General features: G+C 38.1%; 1 protein-coding gene across 14 annotated transcripts in view; it reads right to left on the reverse strand.

Annotated features, from left to right (window-relative positions):
• The window catches only part of LOC124951653 (mucin-5AC-like), a 244,314-nt gene that overhangs the window by 15,412 nt on the left and 208,674 nt on the right, over positions 1-20,228 (reverse strand). For 12 of the 14 annotated variants that reach the window (XM_047500446.1, XM_047500412.1, XM_047500436.1 and 9 more), the window contains 5 exons: positions 19,050-19,147; positions 6,663-8,647; positions 1,788-1,860; positions 1,562-1,602; positions 72-230 (listed from right to left, as the gene is read on the reverse strand). In XM_047500446.1, the coding sequence (XP_047356402.1) occupies positions 72-230; positions 1,562-1,602; positions 1,788-1,860; positions 6,663-8,647; positions 19,050-19,147 (2,356 nt within the window). Of the gene's footprint in view, positions 1-71; positions 231-1,561; positions 1,603-1,787; positions 1,861-6,662; positions 8,648-8,897; positions 9,429-19,049; positions 19,148-20,228 lie in introns of those variants that run through there. The other 2 variants (XM_047500495.1, XM_047500476.1) reach the window with 2 other exon arrangements.

Raw genomic sequence — 20,228 nt, forward strand, 5'->3', positions numbered from 1 at the left:
TTGATGTCATGGCAGGATTTTCTTGACCAGCGAATGGGGCTCGAGCGAGGGATGCCAATGTTTTACCTTACCTTGTGCCTTGTGTCGTGCTTCGCGTGCGGCCTGCTTATTTGCCGCAGCTATGGGACACCCGGAGAGGCTTCTATGCGTGTTCCTATTAGAGCTGACATGACCACGGCCGTTGCAACCAGGCGTCGGGCATTTCAAAATAGTCTCATGCATCGCTAGAACTAGAGAGAACCCAGAGACACGTGGCGTCGATCAGACACACACACACACACGGAATATGGAGGAATATTTGTTATGCTTATAAGCTTTTCATATCGAGTACAACCATGTAAACATGGATATAGTATTAAATATTTTTATGCATTGAGTATAATTATCACGATTGAGTATTACTCCTATTATCATTCTAAAGAGTACAAGGATTATAAGGTAGGATTATTATCGATTATCGTGGATATCAGAAGGGTTCCAGATTGATACATTTTAATAAAATAAACAACAGAAAACACGTAAAAATAAAATGTGTAGCATAGAGATTATAGGAATACAGGAATAATGAATAATAAGTAAGTTTACACAACGTTATCAATAACGATAAATCAATGTGTAATGACAATCAAATATACCAAGCGGGTAGAGAGAAACACAAGAGATAAAGATATAATTAATAGAGAGATAAATTATAATGCGATTTGAAGTATTTTGTGTATAGTAAAGCACTGTATATTTTTTGGAAAGATACTAGTAGCAAAGTAAGGTGTTTAATTCGACTTCGTACTGTTTAACAATGTGTACCTGTGTTTTAATGTAATGTAAATTATCGAAAAAATATAGCGAAGGTTGAATTTCCAAAAAGTGACGCGTAAAATATCGATCGCTTGAAATTTCAACGAGTTTCGTTCATACGATGAAGTACATTTAAAGGTACCCCCCTGATTTGTAACAAGTAAAATATAGCATATATGCAATATCCTATTACGATTTCTAAATGGGTATTAAGAGGCTGACGAAGGAAAAGTCGCAAGGTAATAATACTCAATCGCATAATCCTCCGTTCGATAGTTAGACGCATACGGAATGCCGAGGGTCCTTCGCACTTCTCGTGTCTCGAGTTCTCCACAGGTTCGTAGGTACGTCCAAGAAAACCAAGTTCAAGTGTGGTGATAAAACTCTCTACTATATAATAATAAACTACGAACACAAAAAACGAGATAAATGAAACAGAACAGAACGCAATAAATAAAGCTCTCTACCCCGCAAACAAAAAGCACAGAAAATGTATAACAAAGACAGACAGACAAACAGACACACATAATGGAACGCAGGCTCGTTTCTTTCTCGTGTTGATCGTTTTACGATCTCATATGTCGATTTTAATGTACTCGCGACTATGTGAAGAAATGTAGTAATGAAACCAGTTTTTAATCTTTCATCATCGAATATTTTTAATATATCGCAATTATCGCTCCCTTATTTCGTCGTTTCAAAAAGGCGTTTTCGCAAAAAGAAGATGCACTACGATAAGGAATCTTTTAAATAAAAAAATACTCACTTTCAGGTGTTAGTTTATCCTTTCGTGGACAACCAGAAAGACTGTGAACAAATAAACATTAACATTAAAGTTTCATTGTTGTTTCCATTAATTTGAAAGTTCAAATCGATCGTCAAGGTCATTTCTATTCGCTATTGAAATTCGATTTCACTGTAGAGAAACGCGTAGCTGTCTAATCAAACGGGGTAGAGGGTAAAGCGCGGATTAATTACCGATAATTGCTTACCTGCGGTGATGGGAATAGAGTCCGGTCACGTGACCCTGCCCCGTGCAACCTGGGGTTGGACACTTGTTGCCTTCTGTAACAAATCAAAATGAAGTACGTAAATCGATGTTTGCCTGGTTGTTTCTCCTTTTATGTAAATGTACAATATTTAATCTCAAATATTATCAATGAATTAATAAAATTCGAAAGGACACGAGATTGATACACAATAATTGCTTTCTATATATAATTATAAAGTATCATTTATCAATTGTTGTATCCTTTGAAATAAATCAGAGGAATTCGATCTGTATGAAGTTATGATCGTATCTGTTTAATTCGTGATAATACATGTGTGCGATTTTATAATCACGCTCTGATGAGTAACAATCTATTGTCGAAACTTTTTTTCTCTCGTACTTTATCTGTTATATGCCACGCAACAATCGATATTTTGATTTAATACAAGCTTTATTTATATTTCAAAATTAACAGGGAGAATATATCCTGCGGTTACGATTCAGCAAAAAATTATTTCGCAAAATTAACATTATATTAACTTCTATATAATAAAGATATTGATTGGTTTACAAACAAAATGTACATTTAATATGTTGGTAATAGTCGGCAGTATATTACACCTATACAATATTGTATTCGATTGTCGTCGATGTATTGAGTTGAATGCAAATTAACTATTAAATGGATGACAACCGAACATGTTCAACATCACGTCATTGTTTCGTAGGGAAGTAATAGTACGTGGGGTGCATATTCAATATATGTGTCGTTTGTTAATATATCCTGAAACCTTAATCCTTCTTTAAACAAATTTTTTACAAAAAAATTGGAACTTCTTTTTTATCATTTTAAAAAAAAATTTTTTTTTATATTTCTAATAAATTTATTTACAAAAAGGTTAAACTAAAATATAGATATACGAATGGTCAGTCTGAAAATCCTGTAGTAGTCACGTATCCTCTCGAATAACCTCTGGGATTTCTGTCTACTACAGTTAATCCTCGGAGATTATCATGGGTATATATGGTCGCCCTAGAATCTTCAACGAGATAAAGAAGTAAATTCCCTCTCTAGACGAATAAAATTAACGAATTCTAAATAAAAAAATTAGTTCGAAATTTATAGATTGTAATAGGAAAAAAGGGTACAAATTTTATATCATTCATTTGTTACTTTCCCTTTGTAATTAGAGATATAATTCGCTTATTAATGTTCAAATAGTAAAATAATGTGCAAATAGTAAAAATAGTAAAGATATGATAATAAATACAAATATCTATGACTACTATTACTTTTATTTTAGGTAATATTCAATATAGTTTATAATAGTCAACTTCTAAAATATTTTTTCGAGTTTTTTTTTATATAGTTACTTCGTCCTAATACTTCGTGAAATTAATACTGATGCCAGACGAGAAGACCATACCCAAACAACCGACATCAGCATCTGTCGTGTACTAACTGCACCTTAATAGTAGGTATGGTATACACTATGACGATCACGTTCGTGTTCTCAGAGTGACCTCGCGTGACCAGACAATTACAGGTTGTCAATAAGTGCAGGTAGTCGAGAAGTATCAATCTATTGGGATGAGGCGAATGGCTCCTATTTTCTATTCTCAGACTAAGTCGATAAAATAGTCAAAGTCTACGATATAAGTCTACCATATTTAAGTTACACACATTGAACAAGTTTTATCATAAATTATTATTGACGTTAGTTATTCATTTGAGTGTCTGCTATTGTAATTTTATATTTATTTTGTTAAAGTAAGCAAATGGTTCATAGAAAAAATTCAACACCTACGGTATATATATATATATATATATATATATATATATATATATATATATGTGTGTGTGTGTGTGTGTGTGTGTATGTATGTGCGTGTGTGTGTGTATGTCTGTGTGTACATAGGTAAGTTTGTCATATGTATCACAGGGGTCGAAGACGGATTCTGAGAGAACCTTAAGGATGAATCCAAGTTTAGGTTGGGGTGTTGAAGCTTTCCCCTGGAGTAAGCGCACTTTTATAAACTTTGTCTTGTACTAATCCCCCTCTGGCTCTGATCCCTCTAGCTAACTACGGCCGATCCTGAATCGGCTGCCATGACGGCAGAAAACTTCATCAGGCCGTCATTTCGCGTTCTAGAGAGTGAGATAGAGACGAACCTCGCTTAGATGTTCGCGTTCTCCTTAAGGCGACTGAAGTCCGACCACTTCATAAATTGGATTACGACACGTGACGTCATTAGCGGCATACTTTATTTGCAGAGTTCCAACCTTATGTCGGAATTAACGATAAAAAGTACTACCGTATTCGTTAAACGTGATCGGTGTTTTTAAAATTATTGGGATAGAAACGGTTAAAGTTTTATTTGAAATTGGATTTGTAAGAAATCACTGGTATTATTTCTACAAACATTAATTATAATTTGTCAGAAAATTAATTAATTATAATTAAATTGCATGTAAAGGTGTACCAAAATCATTTAATATTTCTGTTTAGAGCGAAAGGCTTTTGGATCTCATGCCTTTTTAATTAGGATCGGTCTAAAAAACTGTGATGAAATAAGTGAGGACATGCGGTTAGCCACTGGTAGGATTAATAAATTAGCCGTGAGGTTTTAAAACCGACTTGTCGTCGGTGGCTAAGCTCAAGAAAGGAGAAAAAACGAAGGGGAAGATAATGGTTCCGGTCAACAAAATGAATAGAGGCACGCACTGTTCTTTACGGATGTCTGAATAGACTTGTAACAAGTCAGTCGTACCACGATTCTTCCTCTTTTTGTTCCCTCGTATCGTCTCTTTTTTTTTCTGCAGGATCCTAAGTCAGGGTAGGTAGAGGGACAGAGGAAACGAGTGGAATCAAGGGGTGAGAATGAGGATGAGCAGTAGCCGCTGAGGGTGAGGCTGAGGCCGAGTGTGTAATTGTGTTATTTTGTAGCCATTTCACGTGAGGGTCACCGCGGGAGAGCCAAAGGTATACATAAACACCAGGATTGTTTTATTCATTTGACTTGATGCAAACTTGACGCGTGCCATTCGTTCTCTTTCTCCCTCTGCCTCTTTCTTTCTTCCTCTTTCTATTATTTTCTATTTATTTTTTTCCATTTTTCTTTTCTTTATTTTGATGTAACAGTTTTACGTTCTCATATTTCTAAATAAGTATATTATACAACGATGAATACAATAATGATACTTCATTTAATGAGTTCTGATTAAAGAAGAAAAAGAAATAGATTGTAGAAAAAAGAAAAAAAATAAGAAAATAGAGTGAAGAATGATCACGAGACGAGTATTTACACATAGTGACGTTTGCCTTTAAAGGGAAAGGGAGCCCTCACGCGCGAGTAAACGCCCTTTTTATGCGTACGGTCGCAAAGGCAGCGTAAAATTGAGTTACAGGGCAGTTTATTTTTTTATTAGCTAGATCGAGCTTGCCGCGGTAGTCTCAATGCGAAAAGGGTGGTTTTTGCGGCCGACGGATTTCCCGATAGTGGTTTTATGGCGTGTCAACACGCATTTGCGCGCGTGCGTGTAGACCCGTAAAAGTGTCGAAAAAAAGCAACACGCAATACGGCTGCTAAATCAAAATGATCAGAATTCAATTGCTGCGATTGTGAACAGGCTGTAATGAAGAATTATACGATTTCGATAAAATTAATTTGTAATTGTGTTGAATGCATTTAAAACTTTGCATTCGAATCTGAGAGCTAATTTTACATTAAAAATTGTTATACATTATAACGATATAAATATTTACCAATTTGATTGCTCTTATTTATGCTAAATGATGATTTTTATAGAAAACGATTTCGAAATAGGAAAAGATTGAATTTCTTAAAACGTTTCATTTTCACAATTTCGGGTGGAGAAAATGTTAAGGGGATAATAACAGACGACAGCGGGGCGTAGCGTGGTAATAAGGCGGCTTGGAGCGGCTGCGATGCTAGTCACGTTTCCAGCCGCTGACAGCTGCGGCTTATACGTATGACGTGGTATCAACCCCAAATTTCCCCTGACTAGACATACCGTGTCAGGGCTGCCCTAAGACCCTGGAATGCACTCGAGTCTCTACCTGTCACGTTCCACTACGCTTCTTGTCACCTATACGATAAATTTTATCTGTTTCTTTCTGTCTTCGTGCCTTATCCTCATTTTTTCATTAGTACTGATCATTCGGAATATTACCTACATACATTTATGATTTTTTATCAATTAAAATGAATTTTTAGATAAATTACCAGATCACTAGTGGATAAAATCTACGATTTCTAAAATATTTCTTCTTGTTAAAGACTGTCATTTTATAATCATTATATATCGTACTTGGTTTGTTGATACGATAGCAAATTACTTTCTACTACTACTTGATAATTGGAGTAAAAGTTGGCCATTGCTAACAATCAATGCAGTTCAACATCTTCACTGCAGAATATCGATAAGCTCATGAAAAGGACACATAGAATATCTTCAACAGGAGAGACCTTGATTTAACGATTTGAGTCATCACCCCTCGCTTCGTAATTATTGATTTTCCGAGCTGCCCTAACTCCCCTAACTTCATAGAGAGAAAAGAGGGAGGGGGTGGGGAACTGAGAGACAGAGTGAGAAAGAATAACGAAGTAACGGAATATACTGAAGAGTTCAAAATGCCGTTTGTCTCTTTCTTACAATGTATAACGTATGAGTAAAAACTCTTTAGTATGCTATTTTCATTAATATTTTAATTTATATTTTGTAATTAAATACGACAGACAGTTTTAAGATTAATAACAACAAGACACGCTATCGATTACCATTTTGTTATTTTTAAACGTCATTTATAGGATGAGCAAGATGTTAATTTCCTAACTAATTCTCATTTCTCACCTCTACTGAGACTGGACGGAGACATGGACATTCCTGGTCTGCTAGCGTCGAATGTATTAGGTCTTTCTGGCATTTTCATCATATTTTCTTGTTGTCCCGTTCCACTTCCAGATGAACCATCAACAGTAGTTGTGGAACTAGAGGTGGTACTGGTAGAAACAGCAGTGATCGAAATGCTGGTTACATTACTGTTCGAATTTCCATTAGTTCCACTATTGTTACTATTATTATTCACATTGTTGTTACTCGTATTCTTGTTGGTAACATTACGATTACAATTAGTTCCGTTGCTATTATTATTACTACTGTTATTCGTACTGCTGCTTCCGGTGTTACAATTGCTAACTGCAGCGACACTGACTACTCCTTCTCTAGTAATATCTTGAATAGCACTGGCAGCTCTAGAACCTACTCCCGCGGGTTGAAGAATTGTATATTGTTTCGACGAATCTGGACTTGTCACTGAGGGAAGGCCTGTTGGACTTTTACTGCTCGGTACCGTGTTTGATGTAGGATCGTGTACCGACACATGATGCGATTCCTCCTTCGATGACTTTAATTGCAACAAAGAAACGGTCGGTGAGTGTTTGTCCTCCGTTGGTGATAAACCAGGGACAGGTTGAGGAGTGGGCATTGTTGGACCAGGGCCTGGTGCTGGATAGCCTACGAATGTAGCTGAAGCTGGATATGGACCAATAGGTGGTATAGGAGTTGCACCAACTGGTACCGTTGGTGTATTTCGACAGGTATTTTTTGAATGATCATTGTTAGGAGGCCTGAATGCAGAAGTTGCTGAGAATGGAGAATTCGTTGGTACTGGAGAACTAGAGGACGTTGCTGTAGGGGAGATCTTCATGTTATTTTCATGGTATTGCCTTTGATATCCCACGTAGTGTTGATGATGATGCGATTGTTGTTGTCTTCCAATAATGGAAGGGGATTGTGCATTTTTACACATCCTATCTCTGTCACGATCGTTTGTTCTATCTCCCGTGGTATCATCTTTATCAGGGGTAGGATCTGACATGTCGATTTCTAGTTCATTCGACGAATCGTCAACTAATTCGTTAAAATCTGGTGGTTCGTATCTGGAATATTTATTGTCTACTTGACGACCTTGGGGATCGACGTGAGTACCCACAAGATTTCTTTCGCTCCTGTCTTTACCGGCTAAAGATCGTACAGGCACCGGTCGGATCTTACCGGATTCATTTTGACACGTATTGTTTACTTGACATTGAATATTTGCGCATTCGTTTTCAATTTTGATCAAATTGTCAAATTCTTTCTTGCCTTTTGTAGGATGTTGTTGCTTCATAAGTTCTTGTTTCATCGGTTGTTGTGATCTACCATTTCGATCATGTTGACCACGAAACGTTATCACGTCTTTTAACGAACATCCAGCGTCAGTGCTGGTCGTTGACGAGGTAGACAATGACGAAGGCGATAATTTTGGATTTTCTTTCTTCTCTTCGAAAAGATTTTCGAAATTAGACTCGTACCTGTCTTCCTCCGAATTTCCTCTCTGATATAAGGATCCTCTCGGGCCAGGCCAACTTCCAGACAAACTCTTTAAAGCTGCTTCCGTTTCTCTTATAAGAGTTTCATCGTCTTCGGGTTCCTCACAATGCTTACTAGATTTTCTAGCTGGACTTCCCGAATTTCCGGAAGCGAAAGCTCGTTTCTTTTGGGGTAAAGATATATTTTTATTTGGATCAACGGCATCGACTGACTTGCGTATTTCATCATCACGAACACTTTTTCTTCTTCTTTTAGCAGCCGCGTCAGTTACCTCCATTTCTTTCGGAACGCTAGTTTGAGAACCCTTTTTGTTTGTCAGTAATGGCTGTTGCTGCAATTGTTGTTGCTGCTGCTGTTGCTGTTGCGGTTGTTTAAGATTCGAACTAATCGACTCTGCTTCCAGCTTCCGCTTTTTGAGATGTGCCATCGCATTCTGCCCGCCTGGGACGCTGGTCAGTTCCACCCTGGAACACAAAAATTCCAGAGGATCAGCAAGTCTATTTTCCCATTGGATGCATCGATGTATTCAATTCGATCTACGAGTGCATCTTTCTTGTTCATCGTCGGCGCAATCTAATAAACACGGCTGTCGTTGATTCAGGATCAGTGCTATGGATATGAACGATTCGTAATCTTCGAATCGTGTCTTCTCAACGTGTTATCTACGTAATAGTGCTTTCGAGATCTGAACGATCATGTTTTGAAAAAGTTCACCTGTGATCCGTCGAGGGCACTGTTCCAAGAGCTGTGGCCCATTCCTGTACAGCTGAGGTATATTTCTGCTTTCAATTGATTAATCGATAGAGATAGGCCCCTCTAAATAAGGACACCTTTTTTATTTTTTTTATTTTTCTTTTCTTATGTCTATTTCGCTTTTTATCGAAAAATCGAGTTACGGGACGTCGAAAATCAGACGCACGCGCCGAGGCTCGCGCTGAACACGCGCGCTCGCTGAATCGCGGTTGCGTATGGACGGAGATTGCGCTGCGTAAAAGCACGGAGAACCCTTACAGTTGGGGTGCTCACGAGCTACTGTTCTATGTTTAAGTTAGTACGGGGTGGCGATCCTCTATAGTAAAGGGAAGGGATAAGGGCTTGCGCGTATAGTTTGCAGCTTCTGCTTCGTCGCGAAAAGTGGGGGCGGGTTCTGCGCACTGTCCACCCCCTTTAAGCTTCTCTCGAGCGCAATTCCCGGCCCCTCTATACACCCTCTTCGTCGTCTCGCCACCCCCTGGGACACAGGAGAAGGGGATACAGCTCCTAGATGCACACCACAATTTTCTCCTATAAAGATAGATACATTGCGCACCTTTCTCCTTCTCTTTCTTCCATTATATTGCACTTCGATTTTTACCTTTATTTTACTATACTTGTTTTTTTATACATAGCTATATTTACTTATCCTACTTACTTTCCATCGGAAGTTGTAAATGTTGAAGAACTCTGTTATAAAAATGATACATTTATATTTAATACCAATATGTATCTATACTGAATGATTATATAATTAGCAAATTAATCTTTGAAGTCACTTTTCTAATACATATACTGAGATTGGATAAGAAAAGTAAGTGCAATAGGTAATATAAGATTTTGAAAATTTAACAATTCTTATGTATTATTTTTGAAGTTAGATATTGTATGAAATAAGTGAATATAATTCATCATATATAGATGAATCAAGGTTTCATTCAGCTCAGCAAATCTTATATTGACTTGCTATATAAGTGAATATAGATATGCGTCTATGTAAGGTTTACAGCGATAATACGAACTGACGACTGAAATTAGATAAACGCTGCTTCTAGAAGACGGTTGAGGAAGAGTGGGATCAGCATCAGTGCTTAGCAGAGCTTCCGAGGATTCAGAGAAGCGAAAGAGCTTCTCTTAAACCTTAAACCTTCCTCAAACCACGGAGCCCGGAGTTTAGAGCGACGAACTCCTACGAAGGATCGTGGTGAATTGTACCCATACCCGAAATCGCAAGTTAAATCGCACCAACGGCTTAAGACATTATCACTTTTCTTTTTTGCGGACCGATGCTCACCCGTCTGAGAGTTTTCCTTAGAATGATAGAGAGTCGAAGAAAGAACGAACGAGAAAGAGTAGTAGAGAGGAAGAGAATCCCTTCGAGCAGGGGATCGATGCGTCCTCGTCCACCCTCCAATTACGTGCCATCCCTTACGGCCTGCGGGGAATAATTAGAAAGCAACCCTGGCACGGCTCGAGTAGATAGCCATGGATGTGTAAGACGAAGGATATTTTCGTGATGATCTTCGAAGAGAGTGCTTTCTTCGTCATTATGATTTCCAATCGAATATACTTTTCAAGAAAATAAAAAAAAATATTTCATTTGTATACTACAAAAGATTAAAATTGTAAAATTATTCTCTTAATTGGATTATTACATTAAAACCTATGGAATTTTAACGAAAATGAAAGTCTTGTCGTCTCAAAATCCGTACTTGTCAATTAATTAGCGAGTGCTACCCATGGAAGAGGTCGGTGGGAAGAGTTGGTATCCAGGAAGATGAACACGCAGTAAAGCGGACGATGGCGCCTCCATTGGAAGGATTAGAGTATTAGACGACGTCACGTCACTGAAGTCTAAAGGAGCCTCCTTGGAACTGTGCTTTGGGAGATAGCCTAAACTTCAACATCCCCGATTTCCTCACCGCCTGCTGAACAACCTCTTGCCCTTCTCTTTCCTAATTCTAGCGTCCTTCTTCGAACCCTCGACAATTCCAATTAAATAAACCGCTACTAGATCTATAGCAGATGCGTTCTTAACAGTTTTATTACATTCAAAAGCGAATCTCTATATATACAAAACGAAATTTGTCTTAAAATCATAAAAGATCATATCTCTTTTTGTTTCACAATTTGATTATAAATCAAAGAGGTTTTTATAAATCTGGACAAATTTATAGCGATCTGGAGAATCGGAATCGGTCTTGAATTTTCCAGGAGCATTAGAGCCTACTAAGCGTGTTCTTGGACGAATAGCTCGTACGTCTTTTTCTCGCCAACATTCTAGGGTGGATAAGGTCGCCGGTAGGCGAGTACTGGATAATTTAAGGGTCTCTCACGCGTGGATAATGGGGAACTTGGCTAATGCACCCCACTTGGCACCACGTGGATTCACGCGAGTTTTGTGACTCTACTTCCACTTTTCGCACCCTTACTCGCCATGTTTCAAAAAGCGTCTTGGTGTTTCCATATATGTATATATATATATATATATATGTATATATATATATATATATATATATATATACGCACGCACGCGTGTATGTGTGTGTGTGTGGATATATACGCGACACGAATTATAAAAATATAACGCTATTACCTTGTATGATAAAAATGGACAACTCCCATGAACTTGTTTCTCAATACTCATTGTGTTGTTTTAATTAGAAGTCATTGTTGTCTACTTTAGTAAACGACATTGCATTGTCCAAGGAATTTTGAGATACGAAGTAGTCCAAGGCAGAATTCACAAAGGAATCTCGTTTAACGATTCTAGGACAGTTCTCGATCGGTCCATCGGTCGAGGGTGGTATTCTCATAGTCGTGATTCTTCGTTTTGCAGACTAACGACACCGAAATTGGCTTTATTTCCAAAGGGGGAGCTGCGATACTCTCGGTATTTTCTCCCTCTTATAGCTTCCAAGGAGGAATTGAGGGAAGAAGATTTTAAAGCGGACTTCGTGTCGTGACATTAAAGAAAGAGGAAAAGAAAAAAAGAAAGAAAGAAATGCTGTGACTGAAACAGCTGCCCGGTTGGACATCGCTTGGTTCTTCGGCTCCGGGGAATAGTACTCCCTTCTCTTCGCTAACCGTTCGTCCATGCGTCCATCTCTTGCCCTTGCTTTATATTTTCTCTTTGCTCTCTCTAAGAGAAGAGCTTTACCCTCGCTCCAGGAGTAGACGTCTTAAACCAATCGAATTCTTATCAAATATTTAACACTGCTCGGGCCATCGCTTTAAGTGGAAGTTCCATTACTGGACCTTACTCGTCGAAAAGAAACTTTCTTCCATGATGTGTCTCACATATTTTGCTATTTTTCTATTCTCGAACGATAGAAAGAGGCATCAATTTTTTCAACCAAAGAATATCTACGTTTTATCGGTCATACGAAATTATACCTTACGGTTTTGGTTTTATTCACTATGATTGACACATTTCTATGATTCTGGTTAACAAGCGTGCTGGAAATCGACGGGTCAAGTCGTCTAAGCCAAAGGTCGTTTTTGGTCCCTTTCGCCACACGGCAATACGTCACGCGTCCTGGTTTTGGGGCGTAATTAAAGAGAGCGCAGAACAGTATGACGCCTCGGGGCTGTCTGGAGTAAGGAACGGGATGAGGCGGGCACGCCGAGGGTATGAGGTATAAGGGATGTGTTTTACCGAGGGATACTTATACCATCCCTACGCGGCACATATTTTCATATAACAAAACCATCTGCGTGCCGCGCATAACAAATTTCAACTGATTTATAGTGCGGATGGGGTAGGCGGACGCAAATTTTCGCAGTTTCGCTACCATCGCCGTCTTTGCAAGATACGCGAACGAGTCTTTTCTCCTTCCAATGATTTTGATCCTATGTACTATTCTTTTTATTTCATCGTGATCCAACAATGTAAATAACGATGTTTCTGATCGTGCTATCAGCAAAATTAATACTGTTAACATTTCGATTAGTCCTATGCAGAAATTGAAAAAGATCTTATGTCTCTGAAGGCCTAGCAATGATATCTGGAGGAAATGCGACCCTAAAGGGTTGCATGGGGGAGGTAGCAAAAGCGGCTATGTACAGAAAGGGACAAAGTGGTGAAGGGGATGTTAAGAAGGGTCTATGCTCGAACCAACCGGCAACGGAGCGAGCTATCGGATCAATAGTGTTGTAGTGACAAATATCAAAGTGTGGATACGTATTCTTGCGTTTACCTAGATTCGAAGTATTCACTTATCTTCGGTAAAAAAAAAGAATCGTCGAATATAATCTTACGTTACCTGATAATATTTCAAATTTTATCAGTTAAAAACTGTGTTGCTTCATTGTAGATCAGAGCGATGTGTGTTATAAAGATCGAATAATTTCCTATCAAGCGACTTCATTTTACAAGGTGTTATACGTGCGTGCGTACAGCTATAAAGCAAAAAAGGTCCGTAGCAGTTTGTTACCAGAAGCAGTTGTAACGGAAGGGCACGTAACGGGTAACATGATTACAAATATATCATAAGCCCTCGCACCCTTCTTAGAGCTCTTATTCTTAAAAGAAAATAAGAGCGTGTCCTTCGACACGCAATACACGTGCGATGCCTGTTAATGTGACCTTATCTCAACAAATCACTACCGACCCGAAGAAATAAACACAAAGAAAGGACGGATTTGACGGGAAGATCGAGAAAGAAAGCCATACAAGTCCTTGTTAAATTGAATTTGAGGAGTACATTCCTTCCATATCGCCTCAAGAAAGACAATACACGATGAACGTACGTATACAACAATGACAAGATGTTTGACTACAAGATATTGACTGACTATACAACCTGTCATTTTTTTCTCGTAATTATACTTTCCGAACTGATATTGAGAAATAGATATCCTTGCCGTTAGCCTCACATGTATTATTCTGAAAATTTCATCAAAGATTTATTCGGTAGGATAGCCTCGTATAGAAAGAGATAGGGAAGAAGAAAGAAAGAAGGGAAAAGTGTCTTGTATCATCAAAAAAAGAAACAAAAGTCGAGTATCGCATCGAGCTAGCCAGATATCTCAGAATGTTTTACGCCTCATTAAGCAACAATGTATTGTTGCCAGGGTGAATTATACGGGGCATGAGACGCCTGTCAAGACAAATGGCTCCAACCGGAGGTAATTGTGGGCTTTTATTAGCTCTGCTTGCTTTCTCTTCCTGGCTGCAAATCGCGCAACGGCTTTGGAGGCATCGCGCCAGTAACACCGTCAGAGGAGCACCAAAACAACGACGGAAGCGACGACAACCCTTTTCACTGGAGAGAGGGTAAAGTATCACTCCTTTCCCTCCCTTCCTTCTCTTTTGATGGCGTGTAATTACTCGCGTGACACTAACGTGGGAATGCGAATCTCATCTTCCTAATACTCGCCGAGGCACCTCTTTACTTATATTCTTAACTACTATATTCTATTACCATATTCTTTATCGAAAATAATTTGTTTTATTCTGAAAAGTATTCGAAAAGTATCAAGAGAGGAGAGGAGGACGATAAAAATACGCACGCAAGGAATTATGTCAAAGGTGATATGCTGGCAGCATGTCATATTATTATGGTCAGCGTCTTTCTTAAAAGATATTTCACATATTGGCAAAGTTAATTAAATCGGAGTTGAAAATCGTTGCATTAAGAGCAGCGTAAAATGTAAAGAAAGTATGCCACGTTCTCACAATTGTAATTAGATTTGTAAGTATAAGACTTTAATCAATTGAATTATTAATGGTTAAAACGTATCTTCGAAAATCCTGACGTAAATCCAGAAATATCACCTCTTATATTATAGGCTACTATATCGCAGTAGATATATCCTACATGTATATATACATACGTATATATACGAAACGATACGAAAAGCGAGACGAATAAATTCGTCGTTTCTCATCTTTGCCGATGCTGTCTCGTACTCAACGCGGAAGCCAAAATCGAGGTCTTTTTCCAGGGGGAAACACGACGTTTCGAAAGGCCGTATTTTCAGGAGGAAAGAGCCGCTATTCGCGCATTATTATGGCTCTAGAAGGCACGATTTACTCACACGAGCATATGCGGGCCAAGCTCGTCTTTCCATCCCTCCTTTACACATACCGCCGAACTCCAGCATAGTTCATGTATTTATGCATTTCTACCCACCCGGCTCCACTTCTTCGCTTGAATCTACACTCTAATACTCCGACACGCTTCTCTCTCTCTCTCTCTCTCTCCTCCTCCCTCTCTCTCCTCTCTCTCTTTTTCTCTCTCTCTCCGCCTGTTTTTCTCTCTCTATCGAAGACATCTACATATATCGCTCGAAGGCAATGCGACGTCAATGATCGCCTCTGTGTCGTACGAGATCTTCCACGGTTTGAGAAAAGGGACGTTAATAGACTGGAAGGAAGGACGTTCATTGGAAAAACTATTCTTGAGCGAGCTGTAAATAATAATCGGTACTGAACCACCGCTTTTCTTCTTGCGAACTCAACGGATGATCAAGATAGAGCGACAGCTATGCCCTATCAAGAAAGAAAAGTTTATAATTAGAAGCTTTAATAAATATACATATATGGTACATGAGATGTTTTTCTTCTTTTTCCTATGAGATATCGATCAGTTGACTAAAGCGTTAATAAACAGGAAAGAATGATTTTTACCGTTTTTCTCGTTTTATCCGCCAACGTTAGCTTTCATTATTCAAGAGTCATATTTACTCATTGTATTCAATTCGGATTCACTTATGGTATGATTTACTAGAGGAAGGCGTACCTGAAACCCGGTGATGGGAATTTATCGGGGGATGGAGGCCACCCCTAAAAGCGAACGCGTATAAGGAAAACAGAGATAGACTTTAAGAGAAGGAGAGACTGCAATGGAAACGGCGGACAACGAAGGGAGAAGAAGATAAAGGGCGCGTCCTTTCCTCATATTCTATATTCCGTATGCTGGCTCATGAAAGTCCTAGGGATACCTTCCGAAATTCAAATTTACAGCACGTGCTCTACTCGAGTGACTCTCGTTGCATGACGATGCATATTAAATTTGACCAATAAGTTCGATGTATGGAGAACGATTAAAACCTTATTCGAACATACTCTTGTGAATGTCTTTTATTACTATCGATTCATATATATATATATATATTCTTACGATAATAAAGGCGAGTTCGAGATGATGATAGCTGAAACCAATAATTTTATCGAAGGATATTGAATTTTTATCCATCCTCTTTACAAATAGTAAACGATATAAATATCGGCTGATAGAATATGATGTTTTAAAATGCATGTGATCCTTAAATCAGAATGGTAATAATTGTATTCAGTATAGTATATAGTTACCACTATTCAAGAAAAAAAGCTTGTACCATTAATAGAGATACTATTAAATATTTACTAGTCGATTTTGCTGATTCTATATTCGGACCCTTTCCATTTTAGAATTTACTGGAAAAGTTCTCGCCGTCTTAACCAAAGCTTCTTATGATCGGAATATTTCACTATTTCCTTGTCATAAACTTCGATCGTTCTACGAAACAAAAATTACTGTGCGTTTCTTGATGAAAATTCAATCAAATCAGTTTCTCTTTGTCTTTGAACTTCCTTATACGTTAAAAGAATGATACATAAAGCTTAATAGGAAACAAGGAAAAGCATTTGCTGATGTTTCAACATGTTCCTCCGAGATATGGTGTCTTGGTCTCTGAATTTGTGACACTCCCCTTTTTGCTACTCTACGCATTTTCGACAATGAAACCACCATAACCATATACTGCGGGCTTTTTCGAGATATATGATGATGTTCTGTAGGAGAACGAGGTATCTTATTTCTATATATCACTTACGTATGTACAGCATGTCTATATAACATATAAAATAACTATATTGTACAATTCAAAAAATTCTTTTATAAATCGTATACTAAACTGTACGATTATTAATTTTTTATCATAGTGTAGCTCAAGAGTGAATTCCATAACTATATTTATAGACATTAGTTAAAAATATAGTTTATTTGTTTGAACAAACGATTTTCTAAGACGTTTTATACGCCGCGTGTTGTATGTCGCGTTTTCTCCGTCAAAGTAAGAACTGTGTATTCTAATACAATTGACGACACAAGTGTGGAACACGCTCCGATATGCTAGCGAAACGCCGACTGTCGTATGTTGCACGCGGAAAACAAAATACGCTGGCAATGCGATACAATATATAGTGTGTAAAATGCCCGTAAAATGTTCATTCAGTCAAAATCCTACTTCAGCAGAGAAAACGTGACGTGTAACACGCGTCGTATAAAAGGTTCGTATAGTCTTAGTCTAAGATAGCATATAAGGTTACTATAATCCGTTCAACGAGTCAGCAGACGTAAACAAATGTACATGGTGGGGATATAATCAGGTCAGGAACGAAAATGCTCATAACTTACAGAAATTGTAACAGTTTTCGAGCAAGAAATCGAAGCAAATCCTAACAAGGACTATGTAAGAATTATTAAATTGAACAATTTATTATTGTTCGCCTACCAATAGCTGGAAATCCTATGCATCTATCACGCGACTATTTTGTTTACGTTTCCTGACTCGTCTCGTTGAACAAACTATAGATTAGAATAGGCAAGTGTGTATGATTGAACTACTGCATAGTTTTAGGCACTATCGTTTTAAGCTAAATTTAGTTGTAAGTTAATCTTATGTTTTCCGCTGAATTATTTGATCGTGTTTTATAAATATCTTTAGTCTTATTGAACTTTGATATTTATTTCAGTATACTGTATAATACAATCTTGAACTATGTTCAAGCAAAAGTTTTCATAAGTATAAAAATATTTCTAAGAACTTATGTGTGTGGTTATTGAGAATGGATCGAAAATAAGGAAAGGTTGCTGTTTTCATTTATTTATTCGCGGAATAATCGCTGCTTGATCAAGAGAAGAGAGAAGAGAGTAAAAGAGTGCACAGAGGAGTTCGACGCGAGTAGGGATTGCTGCCAGGTTAAAAAGTGGAGACACCCTCCTCTGATTTCCTGCGAGCCCGAACATGAATTAAAGTTTTAATTTCTCTAAATCACTGTTCGCCCTTGAGCGCTTTCCACTAGACGGTCCGTTACTTATAGCCTTTGCCCTTTTACCGCTTACTCTCACCTCTTTCCACCCTTGGAACTTTCTTTTTTTTCGTTTTGCTTCGATTTTACCATCGTTCGACCATCTTAAATCGAAGGAAATCGATATGCACTTATCCAATGACTCTCGAAACTCAAATAACGAATCTTCTTCTTTTTAAGCAACTACGTACCTAAAAATTTCTTACTATTTTTGTCAATTGCTTGATACTTATGATAAAAAGATATATTTATATCGAGATATAGATTATGTATGATGATAAAATATTATAATGAAAAGTATCCTCGAAAGTCGAACAAAGTTTTTTGCGAAACTTGCGTTCTTTATTCTCCTTTTCACTTCTATCTTCATCCATAGCCAAAGCGGCGTAGGGTAGGTAGTCGTTCGTTTAAAATCATGATGCCGAGTGCGAAGGGTAGAGAAACGAGCGAGGCGTTAGCATTAACGTTAGGTGTGCGGCACCAGTAGCAGCGACCGAACCACCTCTACAAGAACTTCCTACACCCATTTTCCCTTCCCTACCAAGCTTCTCTTCCTCACCGTAGCGACCTCTGCTACGGTGACATATTGTTTCTATTCTGCTCTCTCCTGCTAAAACGCAATAAAAAACTGGCATAAATATCGCCCCTTCGCCCGACGTACCAACCACCTTCAGTTTCTCCTTCTCAACCTCCACCGTTCTCACTTCTCGTGGCTTCTCGTGTAAGAACGTAGAGATACCGACGAATGTGGTGTGGTATGGTGTGGCGTGTATAAATACAAGGAAATACCCTCAGAATTTTAGAGACTAATTTGTCTGAGTGGCTTTTTGGACTGTTACACGAAACTCCCAAAGTCCAGTGACTTCTTTCTTTATCTTTCTCTGTCGCTAGTTCTCGTTACATATTTACAGCTGTGGTTTCGTAACTTACAAGTACTGAGCAGAATTGAAACCATCGAGATATCTTCCGAACCTTCCTACGATGGACGTAGACTTTATATCTTATTCGTTAGAATAACTTTGCGAAATACTTACAGCGTGACAGGTTCTTCAGGACTTAATGGCGAAATAGAGAGCGACGTGGTAGCTGTCACACATCGTAACGTATTTGGCGATCTTACACGATCGTCCACCTGAAACAAAATTTAGGTCGTAAGGATTTGCTTTTGGCATCTACGTGCTCGGAAAGATTCTTTATGGTCACGCGATAATTTCCATTTCGGGAATGGAATAAAAAAAGGGTCAGACTGTGCTTTATCGTCCTCTGAATTCTTTTCGCGATTCTCACTGTTGTCGATGGGGATCCGAGCAACAGGTACAGCAGACATGTCCTCCAGGCATCATGCTCGAGAGAGCACACGCGTGATTTATGATATAAGTGAGTTATCGAAAACACTCCTTTTTCTCTTTTTCTACTTCGAGTATCAGCGAGAAAAAGAGAAAAAGAGAAGAAAAGAATTTTTACGATGAATTTATGTTTTTCGGCAATTGTAATATTTTCGAAATAAGATATATTGAACATACACATGGAATAGAAATAGAATTACATTGAGTTTTAAAAATTCTATGAGTCGTTTAAAGTCGATAGTATTATCGATATCGGTAAATCTGATAGGAAAGGAAACTATTTTTCTTGTCGTACCATCTGCGATTTTTAAGGGATTAATAATGACAGTAAAATTCTCTACGGCGATAGCAGAGAGAAACAAACGTAGCCTCGGGGAAGTGGACTAAACTCACACCGGCATCAATCTGAACGAACGAGCCTCGCCCCTAACGAGCCACCGAGTCATATAAATTTTATTGCCATTTCATAAATCCTCCCGACTACCACGAATAACCATCCGAGAACTCTCCGAGAGATTATCAGAAATGTATAAAGTTACGAAACATTACGCCATTACGGTTTGATTCTACTGTTCAAAAAGCTTCGAATATAAATTTTCATGACAATCGCGAAAATCATTAAAAAAATATGACATTAATTATAATCTGATTGAGAATAATTCTTTGTTTCTAACATTGGTAGATCAAGTATGAACAAATTCTACAGAGATCTCAGTATTTATATCTTAGCTTGAGACTTTCCACGATTCGACGAAATTCTTAAATTCTTCCCTTCTCGTTTCTTTCAAGCTCGTAGACCAAGGGGTTCTGATTTACATTTCTTTTTCTCGACGACATAAAAATTCCGCGACGATAACTTCCTTTGTT

Source organism: Vespa velutina, chromosome 1 (assembly GCF_912470025.1).
Source record: "Vespa velutina chromosome 1, iVesVel2.1, whole genome shotgun sequence".
Lineage (NCBI taxonomy): Eukaryota > Metazoa > Arthropoda > Insecta > Hymenoptera > Vespidae > Vespa > Vespa velutina.